The 18926-nt window shown below is 37.3% G+C and overlaps 1 protein-coding gene across 1 annotated transcript in view; it reads left to right on the top strand.

The window, feature by feature from the left end:
- Window positions 1-18463, top strand: part of LOC100889673 (reelin) — a 64997-nt gene extending 46534 nt beyond the window's left edge. The window contains exons 37-56 of the mRNA XM_030998147.1: window positions 7-160; window positions 890-1148; window positions 2174-2311; window positions 2995-3139; window positions 3811-3979; window positions 5093-5233; window positions 5796-5979; window positions 7048-7241; window positions 7759-8125; window positions 9279-9493; window positions 10104-10299; window positions 10963-11153; window positions 11682-11788; window positions 12809-12970; window positions 13691-13911; window positions 14327-14565; window positions 15025-15182; window positions 15942-16161; window positions 16616-16915; window positions 17293-18463. Coding sequence (XP_030854007.1) covers window positions 7-160; window positions 890-1148; window positions 2174-2311; window positions 2995-3139; window positions 3811-3979; window positions 5093-5233; window positions 5796-5979; window positions 7048-7241; window positions 7759-8125; window positions 9279-9493; window positions 10104-10299; window positions 10963-11153; window positions 11682-11788; window positions 12809-12970; window positions 13691-13911; window positions 14327-14565; window positions 15025-15182; window positions 15942-16161; window positions 16616-16915; window positions 17293-17341 — 3809 coding nt within the window. The 3' untranslated portion in view covers window positions 17342-18463. The remainder of the gene's footprint in view (window positions 1-6; window positions 161-889; window positions 1149-2173; window positions 2312-2994; window positions 3140-3810; window positions 3980-5092; window positions 5234-5795; window positions 5980-7047; window positions 7242-7758; window positions 8126-9278; window positions 9494-10103; window positions 10300-10962; window positions 11154-11681; window positions 11789-12808; window positions 12971-13690; window positions 13912-14326; window positions 14566-15024; window positions 15183-15941; window positions 16162-16615; window positions 16916-17292) is intronic.
- The last annotated feature ends 463 nt before the right edge of the window (window positions 18464-18926 follow it).

The raw sequence follows: 18926 nt of genomic DNA on the forward strand, positions 1-18926 counted from the left end.
GACTAGATTCTGGATCGTTAGACCGAAAGAAGTTCTCACAGTGGAGTGGAGCAGAGGTTACTCAGAAGTGTGGAACCTTGATCACAGGAAAGAGCCTTCATTTCACTGGATCTGGGAGAAGAATGCTTACAACGGTTGATATGGATCTGACTATGGCAAGGTAAGCATGTTTGGTTTATGTATTTGTGCATTCCTTTATTATTGATATACTATTTTTGCAACTATAAGTTATAGGGGGCTGCGATCTACAAGCCCAGCTTTTCAGCAGTCCCCTCCATGACCAACCTGTTTTATATGCCTGTTGTACACTGTGGACCAATTAAAGTTTCATTGTTTTACTATGTACAATGCAATCCCATGTACTTTATTTATTTTGTTGGAAATGGAAATAAACGAAATGAAATGAAAATGAAATGTCTCTCTCTCTCTCTCTCCCTCTCTTTCTCTCTCTCTTTTTCTTTCTCTCTTTCTCTCTTTTTTTTCTTCTCTCCCTCTCTCTCTCCCCCCCTCTCTCTCCCAGCCCCTCCTCCTCATCTCCCCCTCTCTCTCTCTTGTCTCTTTTCCCTGACTCCCTTATTTGCCCATGTGACAACAATAGTAAGTAACAATTCCAGCTCTTGTGGGCTTGATATGCCAAGTTGATAATTTACTTTTTACGTTTGAAAGGTACTGTACATTTTTCTTCCTGATTGCTTCCTCTGTATCATTTAAGTTTGAACTCTGGCCGAGCCTTTGACCATCTCTGACCTGGTACCTTAATGATCTGTTTTTCTCCAAAGTCATTGAACAGAAAATAAGGAAATAGATATCATCCTTTTTTTTTTTACATGAAACATGCTCAAGAAAGTCACCAGGTTTATATAGATTTCAATTTGATCTCCTCTCACAGTATCATCAGCTTCTACATCCGGCTCGGTTGCTCCCAGCGTCCTCCGTCTCAACTGAATCTACCCATCATCCTCCAGTCCTCGTCCAACGGTGGCATCACATGGGATACCATCCAGGAAATGACCTTTGACCCCCAGAGCAATGACCCTATGTATGTAGCCCTTCAGCTTCCTGCCGGGTCACACTCCAACGCTACCAGGATCAGGTGGTGGCAACCATCCAGGGACGGGGCTTACATGGATGAGTGGGCCATTGATCAGGTTGGTCAGAGCCTCAGTTGTTATGCCTCCACCGCCAAATTTTTGCATTGATATTCTAATATTGTCTGTTATTTTCAGCCATTAGGAAGTTGATTCTTATTTCTTGACAACGAGTCAATGCCCTTTTGGCTCCCAAGCTATATCTTCTGTTATACAGTCAAACCTGTCAATTGCAACCACCCAAGGGAAACACAAAATGTGGTCTTTGTAGACAGGTTCATTTAGTACATGCTTCAATGAGAAACCATTTTCAAGGAAAACAAAAAATGTGGTCTTTGTAGACAGGTGGTCACTAAAGCAGGTTTGACTGTATTATTCATTCCATGTTTCATAATGATGTTAAATGTGTACAGTATCATTCTTGTTCAAAATTTTGATTTACGTCATCGCAAATATTTGGAAGTCTCCCAGGATAGTAATTCTTTGAAAGAAGAATATCATTTTTATACAGTTTGAAATGATTGTGGCAAGGAAAACTGGAGAGCTGCCAGATGTTATTCAAGCACTCAAAGTGTTATATTTGAAAAATACACTATCCACTGATCTACAGGTTTATAGAACTAATTTTTACATTCATTTACAGGAATAAAAGTGTTACAGCATCAGGGGAGTGTTTCACAAAGACTAAAATCGACTTTAAGTTGGACTTAACTATGGCAGGCCGTTCATGCCACTGTTTGCTCTCACCATTGTGATCTTTAGATAATATTTTTCCCTTCAATAATGAATTATCAACAAATATAAATTCTGTAGATTTATGACCATGATTTGTACGCCCCTTGGGAGACCAATGCCAGTAAATTGAGAGCAAACAGTGGCATGAACGGCCTGCCATAGTTAAGTCAAACTTAAAGTCAATCTTAGTCTTTGTGAAACACCCCCCACATCACATATGCCATCACACTGTCCTCTCTCATGAAAAAAGGAGAAATATTGAGTGCTAGAAACAAATATACATGGAAATGAAGCATTATACAGATATATGAATAATTAATATGAACCAATGCAACTGTTCTTGCTGACAGATTTTTATCGGTGGATACATCCATGGTCAGATGGTCCTTGAAGATGATTTCACCACATCGCTTCAGAATGACGATGATCAGAACTTCTCTCTTCATGATCAGAATTGGCTCATCTCACCTGGTAGCACCATGGGCCAGGTAAGAAAATGCTTGAGGATCAATTCTCCTCATCTATTTTACACTGTTAATTGACTGGAAATACCTGTTGGCAAGGAGGGATTAGACCTCCCTGTGTGGTCACTGGCAGGTGGTTATCTCATAAAATCAGCTCTCAATCAACATAAGAGAAAGGGGACTATGGGGGATCAACATGTACCGCTTAGGCATTGTTGACTGTATGGAGGGCACAAGTAGCTACAAGTAGTGCAGTCCTGCTTTAAAACACACCAAGCAAGATTGTCACCTGAAATTGCCCTTTCTGTAGCCATCCCATTAAAGCTGACTTGGTAGAATTGCCAGCAGTGTAGGAGGAAAACAAAAATTGTTTTATGCCTCTTTTTCTATGAACCAAGTTTGTCTTACATACCCTAACAAAACCTTTGAATTTTCTCAATCTGGTAGGCCCAATACAAAGACAACCAGCTGGTTTTCCTAGTAACTAGGTTGAAAATGTTATGCTATTTGCCAAATCCAATGTATACTTGAGATGCTTAGCATATACTATATGTACTAGTATATTTTAAATCTGTATGATATTTTGAGCATTAATATTTTCTTAGTTGAGATGGCTGCTAATTGATACAAATAGTATAATGATTTTTTAGATTTGCCAGCTTTTGAGCAAGGGATTAATAACCAAGTGTTTGTATTACAACTTTCAGGTGTGTGGTGTTGCTCATAATGCTCTACACTTTGCCAGCAATGAACAGATGAGATACACCATCACCTCTGATGTCATGGTAACAGACCACACCTTCCTGCAGTTTGATATCGCTCTGGGGTGCACTGCACAGGAGACATGTTATGGTGAGTTCTACTCATTTTACTTTGAAATTTCCATTCTTCTTACTTTCTTTCATTTCTTTCTCCCTCCATCTTCAAATTTATCCCTTCTCTGTATATACATTGTAAACAAATAACTTATCAAGAAAGGTTTGTTAATGTTATCATGTTCTTGGTTTCATATCGCAGGTATTATACTTACTCATATTTCTTTTTTTCAGTCTCTTCATCTGGTTTATATATGAATTACTATCATTTTCTTTGCGTTCCTCTGGTCCTTTCTTTGTTTGTTTTTCCCACTAATTTTTGAATGTGCCCCAAAACTTTATTATCTGTTCTCTTCTGTCCATGTTTCACACTGTGCATATTCCTTCAAACATGGTGTTGGAAATTTTCATATTTCTTTGCTTTCTTCTGCCAGAGACAAATCTGATTTTAGTTTCTAGACATACCAGGGTTGGCTTTATTGGAATCACCTCATCAAATAAATCAATTTTGTTGATCAACAAAAAAAAAAAAATCATTTAATTTGTCCAACCCTTGTCATATACTTGTCTCAAAGATTGAGCCATGCATGTCTAAGTACAAGCTTGTCTCAAGCAAAACTGCGGACGGCTCACTAAATTGGGACATACCCATTATAGGAAGGCTTCTCGAGTAAGCATAACTCATCTTCTTTCATCATTTGTTTATAGGTATACTCCTGGAATACTCCCTTGATATGGGTAAGACCTGGGACCCCCTCCTCACTGAGTGCTTCCCATCTCAAGTTGAATGCACCAGCTATCATATGAGGAGTGTTTATCTGGCTGACATCTACTATGGATGGAACAGAGTGACACTGCCTCTTCCACACTACACAAGGTAATAAGTTGTAACACTGAAAAAGTGACAATATCTATCTTCAAACACCTTTAAGATTTCAAATTTAAACAACAACCAAGCAGCAGTTTCACTTATTGTATTACACATGCTCTGTGACATGTTAAATTCATCCATGGGCGCGATGCTACACCAAACTCTAAACCACACCCTCAACCTTACACTATATCTTTTACAAAAGGGTGCTTAACTTTAAAGCTTTCCAGTAGTTTGACCCTTTGTTCCAATGATCTCTAATTTTGAATCACTCATCCTTGATAATTTATACAATGTTATTAAAGAACACATTTTCACGGCACCCTCATGTCAAATGAAAAAAGTAGATTTGTTTATATAAACAATGAACTTTTATGTTGATATGCATACCTTTTATTTCTTCTTTTGTAATAAAAGTTAATGAAATATCTACTAACCTGAATATCTGTTTAGATTATTGTATTGTTTTCAGATATGCATACCTTTTATGTCTTCTTTTGATGATCAAAGTAAATGAAATATCTACTAACCTGAATATCTGTTTAGATTATTGTATTGTTTTCAGATATGCATACCTTTTATGTCTTCTTTTGTAATAAAAGTAAATGAAATATCTACTAACCTGAATATCTGTTTAGATTATTGTATTTTTTTCAGATATGCATACCTTTTATGTCTTCTTTTGAAGATCAAAGTAAATGAAATATCTACTAACCTGAATATCTGTTTAGATTATTGTATTGTTTTCAGATATGTATACCTTTTATGTCTTCTTTTGTAATAAAAGTTAATGAAATGTCTACTTACCTGAATATCTGTTTTGATTGTTGTATTGTTTTCAGATATGCATACCTTTTATGTCTTCTTTTGATGATCAAAGTAAATGAAATATCTACCTGAATATCTGTTTAGATTATTGTATTGTTTTCAGATATGTATACCTTTTATGTCTTCTTTTGATGATCAAAGTAAATGAAATATCTACTTACCTGAATATCTGTTTTGATTGTTGTATTGTTTTCAGATATATGCATACCTTTTATGTCTTCTTTTAATGTTTGAAGCAAAAGAATCGTCTACTAACCTGAATATCTGTTTTGATTGTTGTATTGTTTTCAGATCCAAGAGTACCCGTTTCCGTTGGAGCCAGCCACCTCGCTTTGACCCGGGTCACGAGTGGGCTCTGAGCAATGTTTACATTGGAGCAGAGTGCAGTGACATGTGCCATGGTCATGGGCAATGCAGCTCTGGAATATGCATGTAAGAAATAAACTTCTTATTCTCCTCGAGTTGCTATTAAAGTAATGTACAGTATTTCTTATCAGTTGACCCTTTGACTAACATAGATAGTTATATATGCTGAAAGTGAGATATTGAATCCAGTATAGGCTTAGACTTGGAAGAAGTAGCCCTCCTAGTATATAAGACAGGCTTGTGAATTGTAAAATGTGATAGCCTGGAGTATACTTTGTGGTAAGATGAACAATGAAAATGTAATCAGACACCAAAGCTAGTGTCTTAAAATTAATTTTGATACAATTTCATGAATTGTAGCACCGCAAGTGTTACAGCAGTAGTTGGATCATGCTGTGAAGCTTAGTCTGTCTTCTGTTGCTTATGTGTTTGAGAGGAATGAACTTCCATCAACCTTTCCAAGTTTGCTGAAAAAGTGAATAAATTTCCTTATTAAATACCATATACCTTATCTTCATAATATCTGAATATGGTATTTATGCAGTCAACATAGAATTAATACAGACATTCTTATTAGCAGCTGAATTTACTGATATAAAGTGGAGATTAACTGTTTTTCTCCTTAAAGATGTGATCAGGGATGGACTGGTCCCTCCTGCCAGCGACCCTCTGCACGTCTTCCTCAATCTCTACGTGACACATTCTCTGATCAGCCTGTTAGTGGACAGGGTCATTGGTCAAAGGTCGTTGGTGCAAGAGCATCAACATCCTGTGGACCAGTGGCTTCTGGGACTTATCTTCATTTCACAAAGGTAGGACAGAGGAGCCAGGGAACAGGGGCCTGTTTCATAAAACTTTCTTTCTATAACAAGTGCTTAATTTCTAAGATAAATTTGCTCTCGGCCAATCAGATGCCTTGATTTCAGTAGCTTATAACAGTAGCTTGTAAGTTGTTATTGATATCAAGTTTTATGAAACAGGGAACAAATGACGTACTGTCAGTAAAGAAGAAGACATATATGATGTACATGTATATTCCTCTATCCTGACTTATTGGAGGTTTTATACTCATCTGATTTTTTAAAGAATTTTATTTTACTGTAATAAATCCTTGTTTGTCTTAGTTATCAAATCCTCCTAAAATGTGTAAGCTTTTTGAGAATGTGTTTAGCCTAAGAGTGGCTACAGTTTCTTGTAGAAACAGATAGAGATACCATCATTGTGAAGTTTGAAACTCTGCATTTTTAATGACAATTGTTCAAAGACATGGTCATGCTGAAGTTTCAAGTTTCAAGTTTAATATTCCACATTTTACAGAAAATATACCGGTATACATACATATAAAATAACAAATTATACATTACAATTATTATAAATAAGCACATGTCAATGATTCTCAATTCATATAATAGATAAAGTAGGATGTGAGGAACCTATTAAAAAGCAGGGCTTGTATAATATAGGTTCCTGGAAGAAAAAAAGTAGTGTAGATACAAAAAACAGTAGCAGTAGAGAAACACGTAATTAAGAGGGGAGAATTTAAAACACAATTAAATAAGGACATTTTTATACAAAATAATAATGCGTAAAGAGCTGTGATGGATGCATTTTGCCTTGGTATGTTGCAACATTTGTAGTTGACTGATTGATTAATATGCTAATAGATTGAATGCTTCTATCTCATTGATAAAATTATCTTTACACTACATGTGGAAGGCCCTTTTTTTCTAGTGTCAACGACTCTTAAGAAGAACGAAGACTAAATTTGACTGATTTAGACTAGAATCGTGACTTTCGTTAACGAAAGAAAGAAGAGCTGGCCATAATGTTGTTGGAAAAACTATACGATTGATCATCTTTCTGTTTCGTGTCCAAACCAGTCCTGCAGCAGACAGCTGGTGACCTCGGACTTTGACTTGACCCATGCAGACTACGTCCAGTTCTACTACCGCTTTGGTTGCCTGAATCCCCCTCAGCATCGGGATGAAGGAGTCCTCCTGGAGTACTCATTAGATGGGGGCATAACATGGACCCTCCTCTTGGAGTTATACTACCACCAGAACGGCAGAGAAATGTAAGACTTTTGTAATTCTATAAGTGTATCGCTTGTCTCATGAAATCCCTTAAGACACGGTTGTGCTTGCTGAGGCATGGCATATTCATTAACGCTCAATACATATTTTTGGGGGATTGGTCATTAATAATAATAATATGTCTTTTTTACCCAGGGTAGCCTCATCAGTATTCATACTGTTCTCCCTGAGGGCCCTGCGATCATATTATTAACTCGGTCATCGGATTCAGGCTTATCCGCACACAATGTATGCACATTCTTTACTCCCTGGGGAGCATTCCAGCCATAAGGCGTCATTCGCTATTGATCTTGAATTATCTTAGGATATAATAGCAGATTTCTTTTTCTAAGTAGCAGAGAGTGATTGAGTAATATGCTTTAATAATGGAATCATGAAATATTTCTTTGAGATATAGACCCCCTAAAGGAAAATGCTGAGATAAATCTACTTTTGATATTAAAGCAAGTGTTATCAAATTCTTTCAAGCTGTTAACATGATTGTGCTTTTCACCACAGATTCGTGTCACTAGCCCTCCCTGCTGAAGCACGCCACAACGGCACCCGTCTGAAATGGTGGCAGCCATCTCACTCAGGCCCTGACACTGCTGACTGGGCCATCGACAATGTCTTCATAGGGGGATCAGCTACCCTACCTCACCTCCTGAGGGACTCTTTCTCGACGGAAAACATCCAGGACCACTGGCTCTTCTCAGATAACGCAGCTTTAGGAGAGTTCTGTACCCGCAATGCTGGGCTTGGTGATACAGGGATGCAGCCTACAAGGGATGGGGTATCATGGATTGGAGGAATCGATGCAATCGAGAGTTCATCCTTGACGACCCATGACATGATACTAAAGAAAGGAGATGTACTAGAGTTCAAGGTACTATGTCTGCTGTATCTACTGACCAAATTTATCTTTAAAATATGTTAATTATTAATAATAATAATAATAATAGCCTAATAGTCCACTCCAAATTTTATTAAACCGAAACGGAAATTCTTTTTTGCCCAATTGATCGTGAGCCCGGCAGATCGACATTGCTCTATCCCTTATTGTTGAACGCCAAACAAGGTAGCAACAACTCCTATCTTTTAATGTCTTTTGGTATGACGCAGCCAGGGTTCGAACTCATGACTTTCCGGTTGTGAGGCGGACGCTCTACTGACTGAGCCAACACTCCGGTTTAGAAGTAGTATTGTATTTTTGTATGTCACAAATGATTGTGTTGCAATTTGGACAATATGGATTTGTGTTGCACTTAAAGTTATCTGTACACTCCTGAAGGGTCATTGTAATTCAAATCGCTTTGAGTGGAGTTTCTTGCATTTTGTATCACAAACAGCCTAATACAATTCTCTAAGCTGTATTTCTTTGTTCTATGTGTATATTCATACAGGTGAATATTTGTTATAGAACTTTCTGGACCACAATTCATTTTGTTGTTTTATGCACCCATCATTTACAGAACAAGCTAGACATACTTGTTTGTCAACCGTATTCTAAACTTATCCCATCCTTTTCTTATTTTCTAAGGGGTCATCATCCAGACCTCGCACTTGGTCCTCACACCCACACCGCTACGGTGACAGGGCCTTCTCAGTCTGAGTCCCCACTCTTTGGAATACTCTCCCTGCCCATATCCAGGACTCGTCCACCATTGGCATTTTCAAAAAGAATCTAAAAACTCATCTATTCCAAAAACAACCCAAATAACTATAAAATAAGTTTGAATTAGTATTACAATGCCTACATTATGTCGTTTTAACTGTTGCTATTATTAATATAATGATAAAATATGTTAACTTTCCAAGGAATTTACATGTTATGTTAATTTCTTTAGTAATGTTAGTAATGTTTAATCTTCTTGGTAATTTAAGTAATGTTATTTTTTTTTAAAGTTATTGCTAGTAATATGTTGTTTTCTTGGTAATTTAAGTAATGTTAATTCTATTAGTGAATTTGATTTTTCTTGAAGTAATCTTGATTTGTGTACAGCGCTATATAAATTTTTTGTATTATAATTATTATGCAGATTAGCATCGGTTGTAACTCATCTTGGGATAGTCCAATCCAGCCTATCCAGTTAGTCTACTCCGTTGACCATGGATTGACCTGGTCACTGGTCACTCAATCGTGTTTGCCCTCTGACCCGAGCTGCGGAGGTGATGTGACCCTTCCCAGCGTCCTCTTTCTGTTCAATGGATGGAGGAGGCTGGTCACACCCCTCACAGACAAGATGACAGGAAGGTAAGAAAACTATTTTATAGTCTTTATACTCTTGATGAATCAAATACTGATTGATTGATTGATTCAAATTTATTCCATTTCATAAATATCAATTGTTTGCACAATAAAGAACATAGTTGACAAAGTAAGTTCAAAATTATGAAATGAAACAGGAACCTACTGGAAAGCATACATGTAGCTTGTTTTTTAAATGGATGTACATGTAAGCGAAAAAATCAGGGAATGTCTTTGAAAGCTTGATATTTTCCTTAGCTTTGTGAAAGCTACACCTGCTGTATGTGATGCAATTTTTTATCAAAATATAAATGCTTGAGTGCCGGGGGGAGAAGAACCCAATATGGCTGTATAAAATCTTGCTTTTTGTGTTTTCTTCAGGTGTATATGAAGGTATACAAATCCAATCTGCCAGGTTTGATATACTGTTTAATATGTTTTATACATATGCTTTGGTATCACGAATTGGCATTCCTTACTTTCCCCATAGCGACCTCAAAATAAGTCATTTAAATTTTTGTAGGTGTATATGTGGACAATAATTTGTATAATATGATTTTTATCCATCTTCTCTTCACCGTCACATTTCTCTCCATTTTTTCTTTCTCCCCATCAGACCGATACGATTCCGATGGTACCAGGGGGCTACTTCCGCTCCCCACCCCGCATACCAGCAATGGGCTCTAGATGATATCAGGATAGGACCGCCCTGTACTCTCATGTGTAGTGGGCATGGATCATGTGACTATCCAACATGTGTTTGCGATCCTGGTTTCCATGGTGATTCATGTGAGAGGAGCTCCGGATTACCGGTAATGATATGATATCAACCTACTTGCATCTCCTTATTGAATTATTTGACACTTTTAGGCAAGGAAGGAAATTCATGAGTCATTTTAAGTTAGAATTAGTGACTTTTCAGTATTATCATCATCAGGAGCTAAGTTTTCTACGTTCATTCAATCAATAATAATAATAATAATATTGGATTCTTATATAGAGCACGTATCGACATTGCAAGGTCCTCAAGGCGCTCTGTATGTGTACTCGGAAAGCTTGACATCAAGTGATAACCTTTAATATTTGAAAACAGAATAAGAACAAAAAGGGAATGTAATTGGAAAATAAATGGTAAAACAATCAATCAATTTTTTTATTGTATATGGTGTAACAAGAGGTATATCAAGTTCTAGCCAGCTGAGGCAGGCACAAATCAGCATTTAAAATCTTTCTTCTGGTGCATGCCTGCCATGGCTATCAAGATCAGATCGGGAAAAGCGAATTGTTACTGGCTAGATATTCTAATTCGACAATTTGTTTTTTGCTAAGATGCCTTATTTGTGGAGTAATAGGGTGCCTTATTGAAATTTATTCTTTGCTATAGTCCGTTAATATGAGCGGGATTGAATCTGCTACCACTGGACAACACTTTTACTATAAATCAATAAATCCATGTCCTTTTCTTTTACTTTCAGACTTTCCTGAAGGAGGAGGTTGTTGGCAGTAAGATGTCTCCTAGCAACTGGCCTCTCATCCAGGGTGGGGTCATCACCAAGGGGAGCAGTGAGAGGACATGTGGGGTCATAAGAGAGGCAAGGTCGGTGTACTTCAGCGGGAGTGGTGCAAGGCTAGCTATGACCACATCACTAGATATCAGAGATGCAAGGTACATACATATCCCCTTGGTGAAAAAACAAGAGCAATCGGATATCACTATTTTATGTGGTCATGTTCTTTCAAAGTGTTTGTGTGTAGTACGGCATCTAACGTGGGAATACAGCTGACTTTGGAGCATTCATCATAGACTTCTGGGCTCTCTTGCATAAAGAGTTGCATTTAAACGCAACTCTGAAAATCAAACGCAAGTCCTAAAAGTCAAAAGTAATTTTGCGTTTGATTGCATAAAGAGCAACTTCCAAGCGCAACTTTATGATAGATAAATTATGACCAAATGCAAACTTGCATTTGATTGATCAATCGCAACTCTCTTTATGCAATGCGCAGTTGTGTTTGATTGCAAGATGCGTACGATAGTTCAATCGCAACTTGACTTTCAGGCAAGATGGCCCAGATCAATATATAGTGTTGTCAATAGATGAAGAATGATTATAAATATGATATGTGGTTACAAGAAGTTGTTCGAAATACGCCAATTCTGTTTCAAATCTCCATCGTACCTTTCAATTGCCTATAGATTCATCCAGTTCTACATTGTAATTGGAAGCCAGAGTAATGCAGAGCATTGTTTGACAGCGACAAGTCGACTTGAGTCTGTCATCCTTCAGTACTCCACCGATGGAGGTGAGTACAGGTCTGCTAAATGCTTGGGGGGGGGGGGTGTTTCACCAAGTTGAACTTAACTCTAAGGTGGACTTAAAAGTTATGGAGAGCCATCTGTAGCCTTAAAATATAATATATTCAAAAGCTAAAATTCAAGTATTTTTGACTTTTTATAAAATCCACACCAAGAACATGAAATCTCCTCGACAATAGAAAATATGAAAGATTTGAATCAACATTTTATGCTTTTTAAAATAACTTTTACACAAAATTTTCATAGAAGTTAACAGCTTTCCATACTTTGAAAGACCAACTTAGAGGAAAGTTCAACTTAGGATCTTTGTGAAACACCCCCTGGTGTTGTTGATGTTTCATTACTGTTGGGTGTAGGGAGAGACTGAGAGGGCTGGGAATTCAATTAAAGCCTACAGAAAATTCCTAACCATGGTATCTCTGTCCATTTAAAACATTAAAGGTATATACCAGTTTTGGAAACGCCCCCCCCCCCCCTCTCGAGAAATGAAATGGAATCTCTTATTACCAATCATGTGAAAGAATATGTTTTGACTAATACGTGGTGATACAAATTTTGCCGGGAAATTGCCTAGCAATTGATATATTTGGTACATTATCATAGCGATCTGGCCTGGATAGATATCGCGAATGCACTTCAACATTGAACATTTGGCCATATATTTCTGCTTTTTTGCAAATTTAGGTTGAAGTATTGCCATCTAAACCTCTGAAGGCAATATCTAAACAATATTGAATGGATATTTTGCACCCAAAACCCTTGAACCGCATTGTTACCACTACCGGTCTTTACCTTTAATATGAAACAAACAAAAGATGAAAGTAGTTTGAGTGGCCCTGTAACTAAGTGATTGTCCCGTTTACCTTTAAGATAGGACAGTTAAATGTACATTAAATTCTTTTCCTTCACATATATTGTTATAATGTATATCCTGCATCTTGCCACACATGTTATGTATAGAATTAGGATGTTTAGAGTTTAATATATTGCTTTTTTGTCACTTTTAGGAATCAGCTGGACCTTGCTCAAAGAATTGTATTATCAGCAGTACCAAACACCCAAACTGGAATATATATCCCTTCCCATTAAGGCCAGGACACATGCTACTCTGTTCAGATGGTGGCAACATCTTGCTCAGGCTCAATGGGCTCTTGATAATATTTTTATAGGTAAGTGTTGTTCACAGTGATAGTGGTTCAATTCTAATATTCCTCATCGTCATGTTCACTAGCTTTCATTAGCTTTATCATCGTCATCAGCATGCAGCAGTATCATTCTCATTACCATTATCATCTTCTTTTTTTACCTTCACCATTTACCATCTGGAGCACCAGCGGCACCATCATTATCATCATCGTCATCATCATCATCATCATCACAATCGTCATCATTTTCCTGTTATTTGGAACTCTATTCCTCCTGAAATATCCTCATGCAAGTCTTTAACATTATTTAAAAGAAACTTGAAGCAGCATCTTTTATCTAAATATCATTAATTCTTGTTCCAATATTCATATTATACAACATTACCTATAACTGTTTTCAAACTTTTGATTTTGTAATGATAATTTCCATTTGTATTACCTGCCATGAACGATGTCCCTGTCATGTTTTGTCATGTATGTTTCTTTTTTAGTTTTGTTTGTAACAGTATATGTAAAATGTCTTAACTACTGTTTGGGGAACTATGCCTCCACAAGGCCATTTGGCCGTATTTTTTAGTCGCCCATTTTCATTTTCTTACATATTGCAAATGCTTATCATTGTATATATCTTTGTTTTGTTTTTTAATTGAAAATGGAAATGAATAAAACAAATTGAATTGAATGAATTGAACATTAGTTGGCTATCCTTTGGTCAAGTTTAATGTGTTTTTTCATCACAATCAGGTGGCTCTGAGATCAACCCAAGTACATTATCAGAATCATTCGAGCACGGACACCAGCAAAGCATGATTTGGGAGTTTTACCCTTACGGACAGAGGCAGCAAGAGGTTTGTCATCAGCGCACTACCGCCCTCTTCTGGGCAAACGAGAGGAATGGCGCTTTCGACAGTGCAGCCATCACTCGACAGCTCATAGTGGACAAGAATTACATGATACAATTTAAGGTAAGTACAGAAATTGATATTGTTCTGACTTAATGCTCTCATTTATAGCGCACGATAATTGTCTGTAGTCAAGCAGATGAGGAAGAAAGAAAAAATCCTGACTATTTTTGATTTTTGCACATGTCTCCTTATTCTTTTCTTTTTTCAACTTTTCAACTAGAAATATTTAAATTAAAGGCATGCTGAATTAGAAGATTACTTATTGCAAAAAGAAATATTAGCATATGTTTGCATGAGATGCTCCTACACCCTTTGTAAATTATATTTTAGTTCTCCCTTGATACGAGATGTAGATATATCTTAGATATATAATTTTGGAACTGTCATTTTCTTTTATCTGATTATTTTGCCCCCAAGTTGATTTCACAGTTTAATATTTGACCGACTATCATTCATTTATTTTTCTTCAATCCAGATCGTAGTTGGATGTCAGAGCACCCCATCGTGCAACTTGGATTATCCTATCATCCTAGAGTACACTGCTGATCCTCACCAAGACCATTGGACGGTCCTCAAACCAGCCTGTCTCCCTGGAGACGAAGAGGATGTGAGATGCGATCCGTTTGGTTACCATGACAGCAGCTCTTACTCAGAGAATGGGTATCATCAGTGGCAGACTGTCACAATGGAGCTTCCAAGAGATACAGTGTCTGGGTGAGTGGGTTTACTGATGATTTCCCTGTGCCTCCCTATAGCAGAGCTACCAAGTGTCACGCATTAGGCGTGACGTCACGCATTTGGAGGGTCTGAAAACGGCTCTCACGCACGGCGCGCACGCTAGATTAAAAAAAAAGCCATACCTATACGTGTGTTATACCCTCGCGCGCCGAAAAATGAAAATGTCACGCATTGCCGATCTTTTACCTTGGCGTCTCTGCTATAGCTGTTCCTTTGTAAGCTCTAAACATAGTTTTGCGACCAAGAGAAGGTCTCCTTGGTCAGAGAAAACCAAGGGTGGAGTGCAGCTAGGGTACCCATAAAGGCATAGTGTACTGATTAAGTGCTGCATGTACTATATGCCTCTTTGATCAAAACTTATTTAGAGCCTGCATGTTGACCACCCCATTCCTCTATTCCCATTACCGGTACTCATTTTCACCCCTTCATCTCCAGCTCCACACAGTTCCGTTGGATCCAGCAAGATGCCTCTAGTCTGGCGCCCTCATGGGCTGTGGATGATGTGTACATTGGAGAGAAGTGTCCAAACATGTGCAGCGGACATGGGCAGTGCGTAGAGGGCCCATCGTGCGTATGTGATCAAGGCTATGAAGGTCAGTGACAGACTTAACAGATGGTTTGAAAATCTCTAGTTTTTTAAATATTGAGTTCTCAGATAGTATTATTTTAGTTCCATATCAAAGTTTCTAATCTCTTTTTCTCCTTTTTCGTAATTTTATCAATCAGTAAAAGTCACTTTATTATAAAAATCTATTGGATTGTACACAATAGAATCTTAGTCTATCCAATCATGGTAAGTGCATCCCCCAAATTGAATCTATTATCCAGGGGGGCATTTCACAGAACTTGTCATCACTGAGTGACAAATTACAGTTTTTGTTATAAGCTACTGAAATCCTTGCTTCTGATTGGTTATCAGCAGATATATCACTGATTTTTGTCATTTGTCATTGAAAAGAGGCTTTGTGAAATGGGTCCCAGGATGATACCCCAGTCATACTGACAATATAGACAATTCAGATCGTGATGGATCAAACAGAAAATTACTTTACACCAGTTACTCCGATTACACAAAATGGCAAGGATTGGTTTAAAGCCTGTATGGAGTTGGTTTGGTAGTATGACTGAGATATTAGACGTTTGTTTTGTCATTGACATCATTCAAGACAGTATTGGTCATTCAAGTCTAATTGGAATCCATTTCTAGCTAACCCCCAATATATGCTCTGATGATAGACACCTGCACGCTCATCATATAGAAAAAAAAATGGTAGTTAATATCACTAAAGCTGATTTTGAATTCTTGTAAAAGATTTGCGATGCTCACTTTTCTGTATATTCTCTATTTTTAGGAGACTCGTGTACCCCGTCCTTGCCACTACCAACATACTTCCGCTACGGCGTTGATCGTGGTCTCATCCCATCCATGGACCCTTGGAGTAAGGTCAACGGAGGGGGCGAAGGTCACGGGTGCGGTCCTCTGACACCCCATGCTCATGGCATGGCCCTGTATTTCAGTGGGTGTGGTCTCAGACAGACAGTGACAGTAGAGCTGGATACAAGACTCATTGTGTAAGAAGATATATGTTTTGTTTTGTTTATAGAATAACCAAACATAATCGGATGGATATAAAATACAGTTTCCCTTTCATGTATCACCCAGGCTTAATTTCTTCATACCTATTACTTGGGGAAAATAGGCTATTAAGTGGTTACCAAGTGATTGAATGTATTTATACTTTAACGAAATGGGAATAGATTCTGAGTTTTACCTATCCCAGCATATTAAAGTGAAATATAATCAGATAATGCAGATTGCAGAATGTGCTCTTTCAAAATACCTTTTAAAATCGAAAATTTCATGGGATTTTTCTTCCTGCCTACATTGTTATGGCATACCTGTTTCATAAAAATGTATCATCCACTCCCAATATCGAAATATAATTTGTAAACATTGTATTGTTTAAATGTGTACAATACTTTCTCTTCCCTGTATTACTTCATATTCCCTCTCTCTTCGCTCCAGGGAGATTGGCTTTGTGTTGCAGATCGGCAGCCGAGATCCCAACAACACCGCCTGCCACATCAACTACGCCTCCCCCACCATCAGGAGCAAAGCCGTCCTCCTCCAGTACACCCTTGACAACGGCATCCACTGGTATCTGATACAGAGCCACGCCCCTGGAGACTACAGCGAACCCACCAGGGTGTTGTATGACCTACCCCGGGAGGCTAGGGGGCTTGGAGTCCGGTTCAGGTGGTGGCAGCCAAGACATGACGGGGTGAATCAAGATCAGTGGGCACTGGATAATGTAGACCTTGTGAGGTAAGCTCGTTCACACGATGAGAATCTTTGATGTTTCCCACCCCCTGCCACAATTTTTTAAAGAGAAATATGTCCCTTATTCTTGATTCATTAAATATTCTATTGAGAAAACCTCTAATAATTAGGTAGTCATCTTTTATTCCGACTGTTTGACATGTATTAATACTAGGCATTAAACAAATTGAAATGTTTAAATACTCATGTACATTTTAATCAGGTTTTAATATTTTTATCCGATTAAATGAAGGATGGGTTTGAAATTTTAGGGTTTACAATAAGCCTGTCACTTTTTTTTTTTTTTTTTTTGGGGGGGGGGGGGGTCTCTTTTTGTATGATTTCTAACTGATTTAAGTGTTATTGTTGTTTTTTCTGCTCAGTTTCAGCAGAAAGAAGCGTTCCTCACCAGCTGAAACCCTGAAGGTGTAATGTCTTCCATCAAGTTCTAACAAAAACATCGGATCAGTAAAGTAACGTCAGATGCCAGCTTTATGCTTAAGGTGCTCTCGTACAAAATGCTCTCAGAATTAACAGAAATGTAGATAAATGTAAATGTAAATATAAGAATATAGAAATACATGTAGAATCTCTTTCCGTGAGTTGTTTCAGTGAGATTTTTTTTATTATACCAAGTTTACACCTTTGAGAAATAAACCAAGCATTCCAAGTGACTTTATTGGACCTCCACATATTAAGTATTATTTCAACTCGGTCATATATGTGATGTGCTTAGGACCAACATATTTGTATGGATAACTTCCATGAATTTTTACTCATGTACAACTGACAGCTTACTGGTATGTTATTTATTACATTTGTTTTTTTACCTTTAATACATGTAGTGAATTTTTAAAAACTTTTGTACATTTTTTATCCAAATATGGCTCATTATATTGTATTTTCAATACAACAAGTGTCTTAAACAAAATATAGCTGTACTTTTAAGCATTAAAAGATGTTTTTAATGAATTGATGAAATGGTCCAAGACTAGAAGCATCAGAGTTACTTGGAATGGTGTCTTATTAATTGTAAGTGCATTTTGATGGGCTTGTATTTGATAGCCACATTTTGATTAAAAAGAAAAAATGTATGAAAAGATGAATGGATTATGTGACATGTGAACATACATGTATGTGGATATTCAAGTATTGAGCCCTTGCACATCGGCATGACTGATTTGAGCTAATCTTGAGCTCTATGGTATGGGAATCGTATTTTGAGAGATAATTGCTCTGATCCTGCAGTAGATTGGTTGTCTGAACCAGTGAAACAAAAACAAAGGCACAACTTACTGGGCATCACCTTCGATAAAAACCACAACTCCCATTTGCACGTAATGACCTGTGTTTAATAAGCACATGGTGCCTGGCCTAACTTAATTACCTGGATTTCCTTATCTTTTTATGCTCATTTCTCGGCAACTATACATTTTCTACCAAAATTGTTTGGCACATGTTATGTATTTGTAATCTTCACCATTTAGTGCAAGTTTCGTCAGATTTTGTGAGAATTTTTTAAATTTTATAAACCGGTACCAGAACTCAAGTTTATCTTTATTGGTGCTACACAATGGGTTCCCTTCTCATCGCTCTTCTTTTGTTGTCGTAATGTGGTGCATTCCCAATTAACTAATTACCTCATATGCCTACTATAATATTTATTGGGTAGTATGAAAGGTATAGAACCATTTACTGTTTTCACACAACCATTGTCATAGTTTAATTAATTTTGAAGATGTTGCTTTACTGGTAATAAAGATGCGTTATTGTGATCCTGTTGAGTGGATCTCTATTGCCTTTTATTGATGCCTATCTAATCTGCGGCAAACATTATCCTTTGCTATTGATCTCATCATCCTATGTGTGATAATCTGTCTTGGAAAAAAAGATTTGATAATCACAGATTAACTTGAGCAACTGTTTATACTCAATGTTGTAAGATCTGTGAGAATTGCTATGCTACCATAGTATTGATATAGAATGTCGAGTACATTTTTGTTGTATACATATCAAG

This window comes from Strongylocentrotus purpuratus, unplaced genomic scaffold (genome assembly GCF_000002235.5).
Source record: "Strongylocentrotus purpuratus isolate Spur 01 unplaced genomic scaffold, Spur_5.0 spur5_contig_858, whole genome shotgun sequence".
Lineage (NCBI taxonomy): Eukaryota > Metazoa > Echinodermata > Echinoidea > Camarodonta > Strongylocentrotidae > Strongylocentrotus > Strongylocentrotus purpuratus.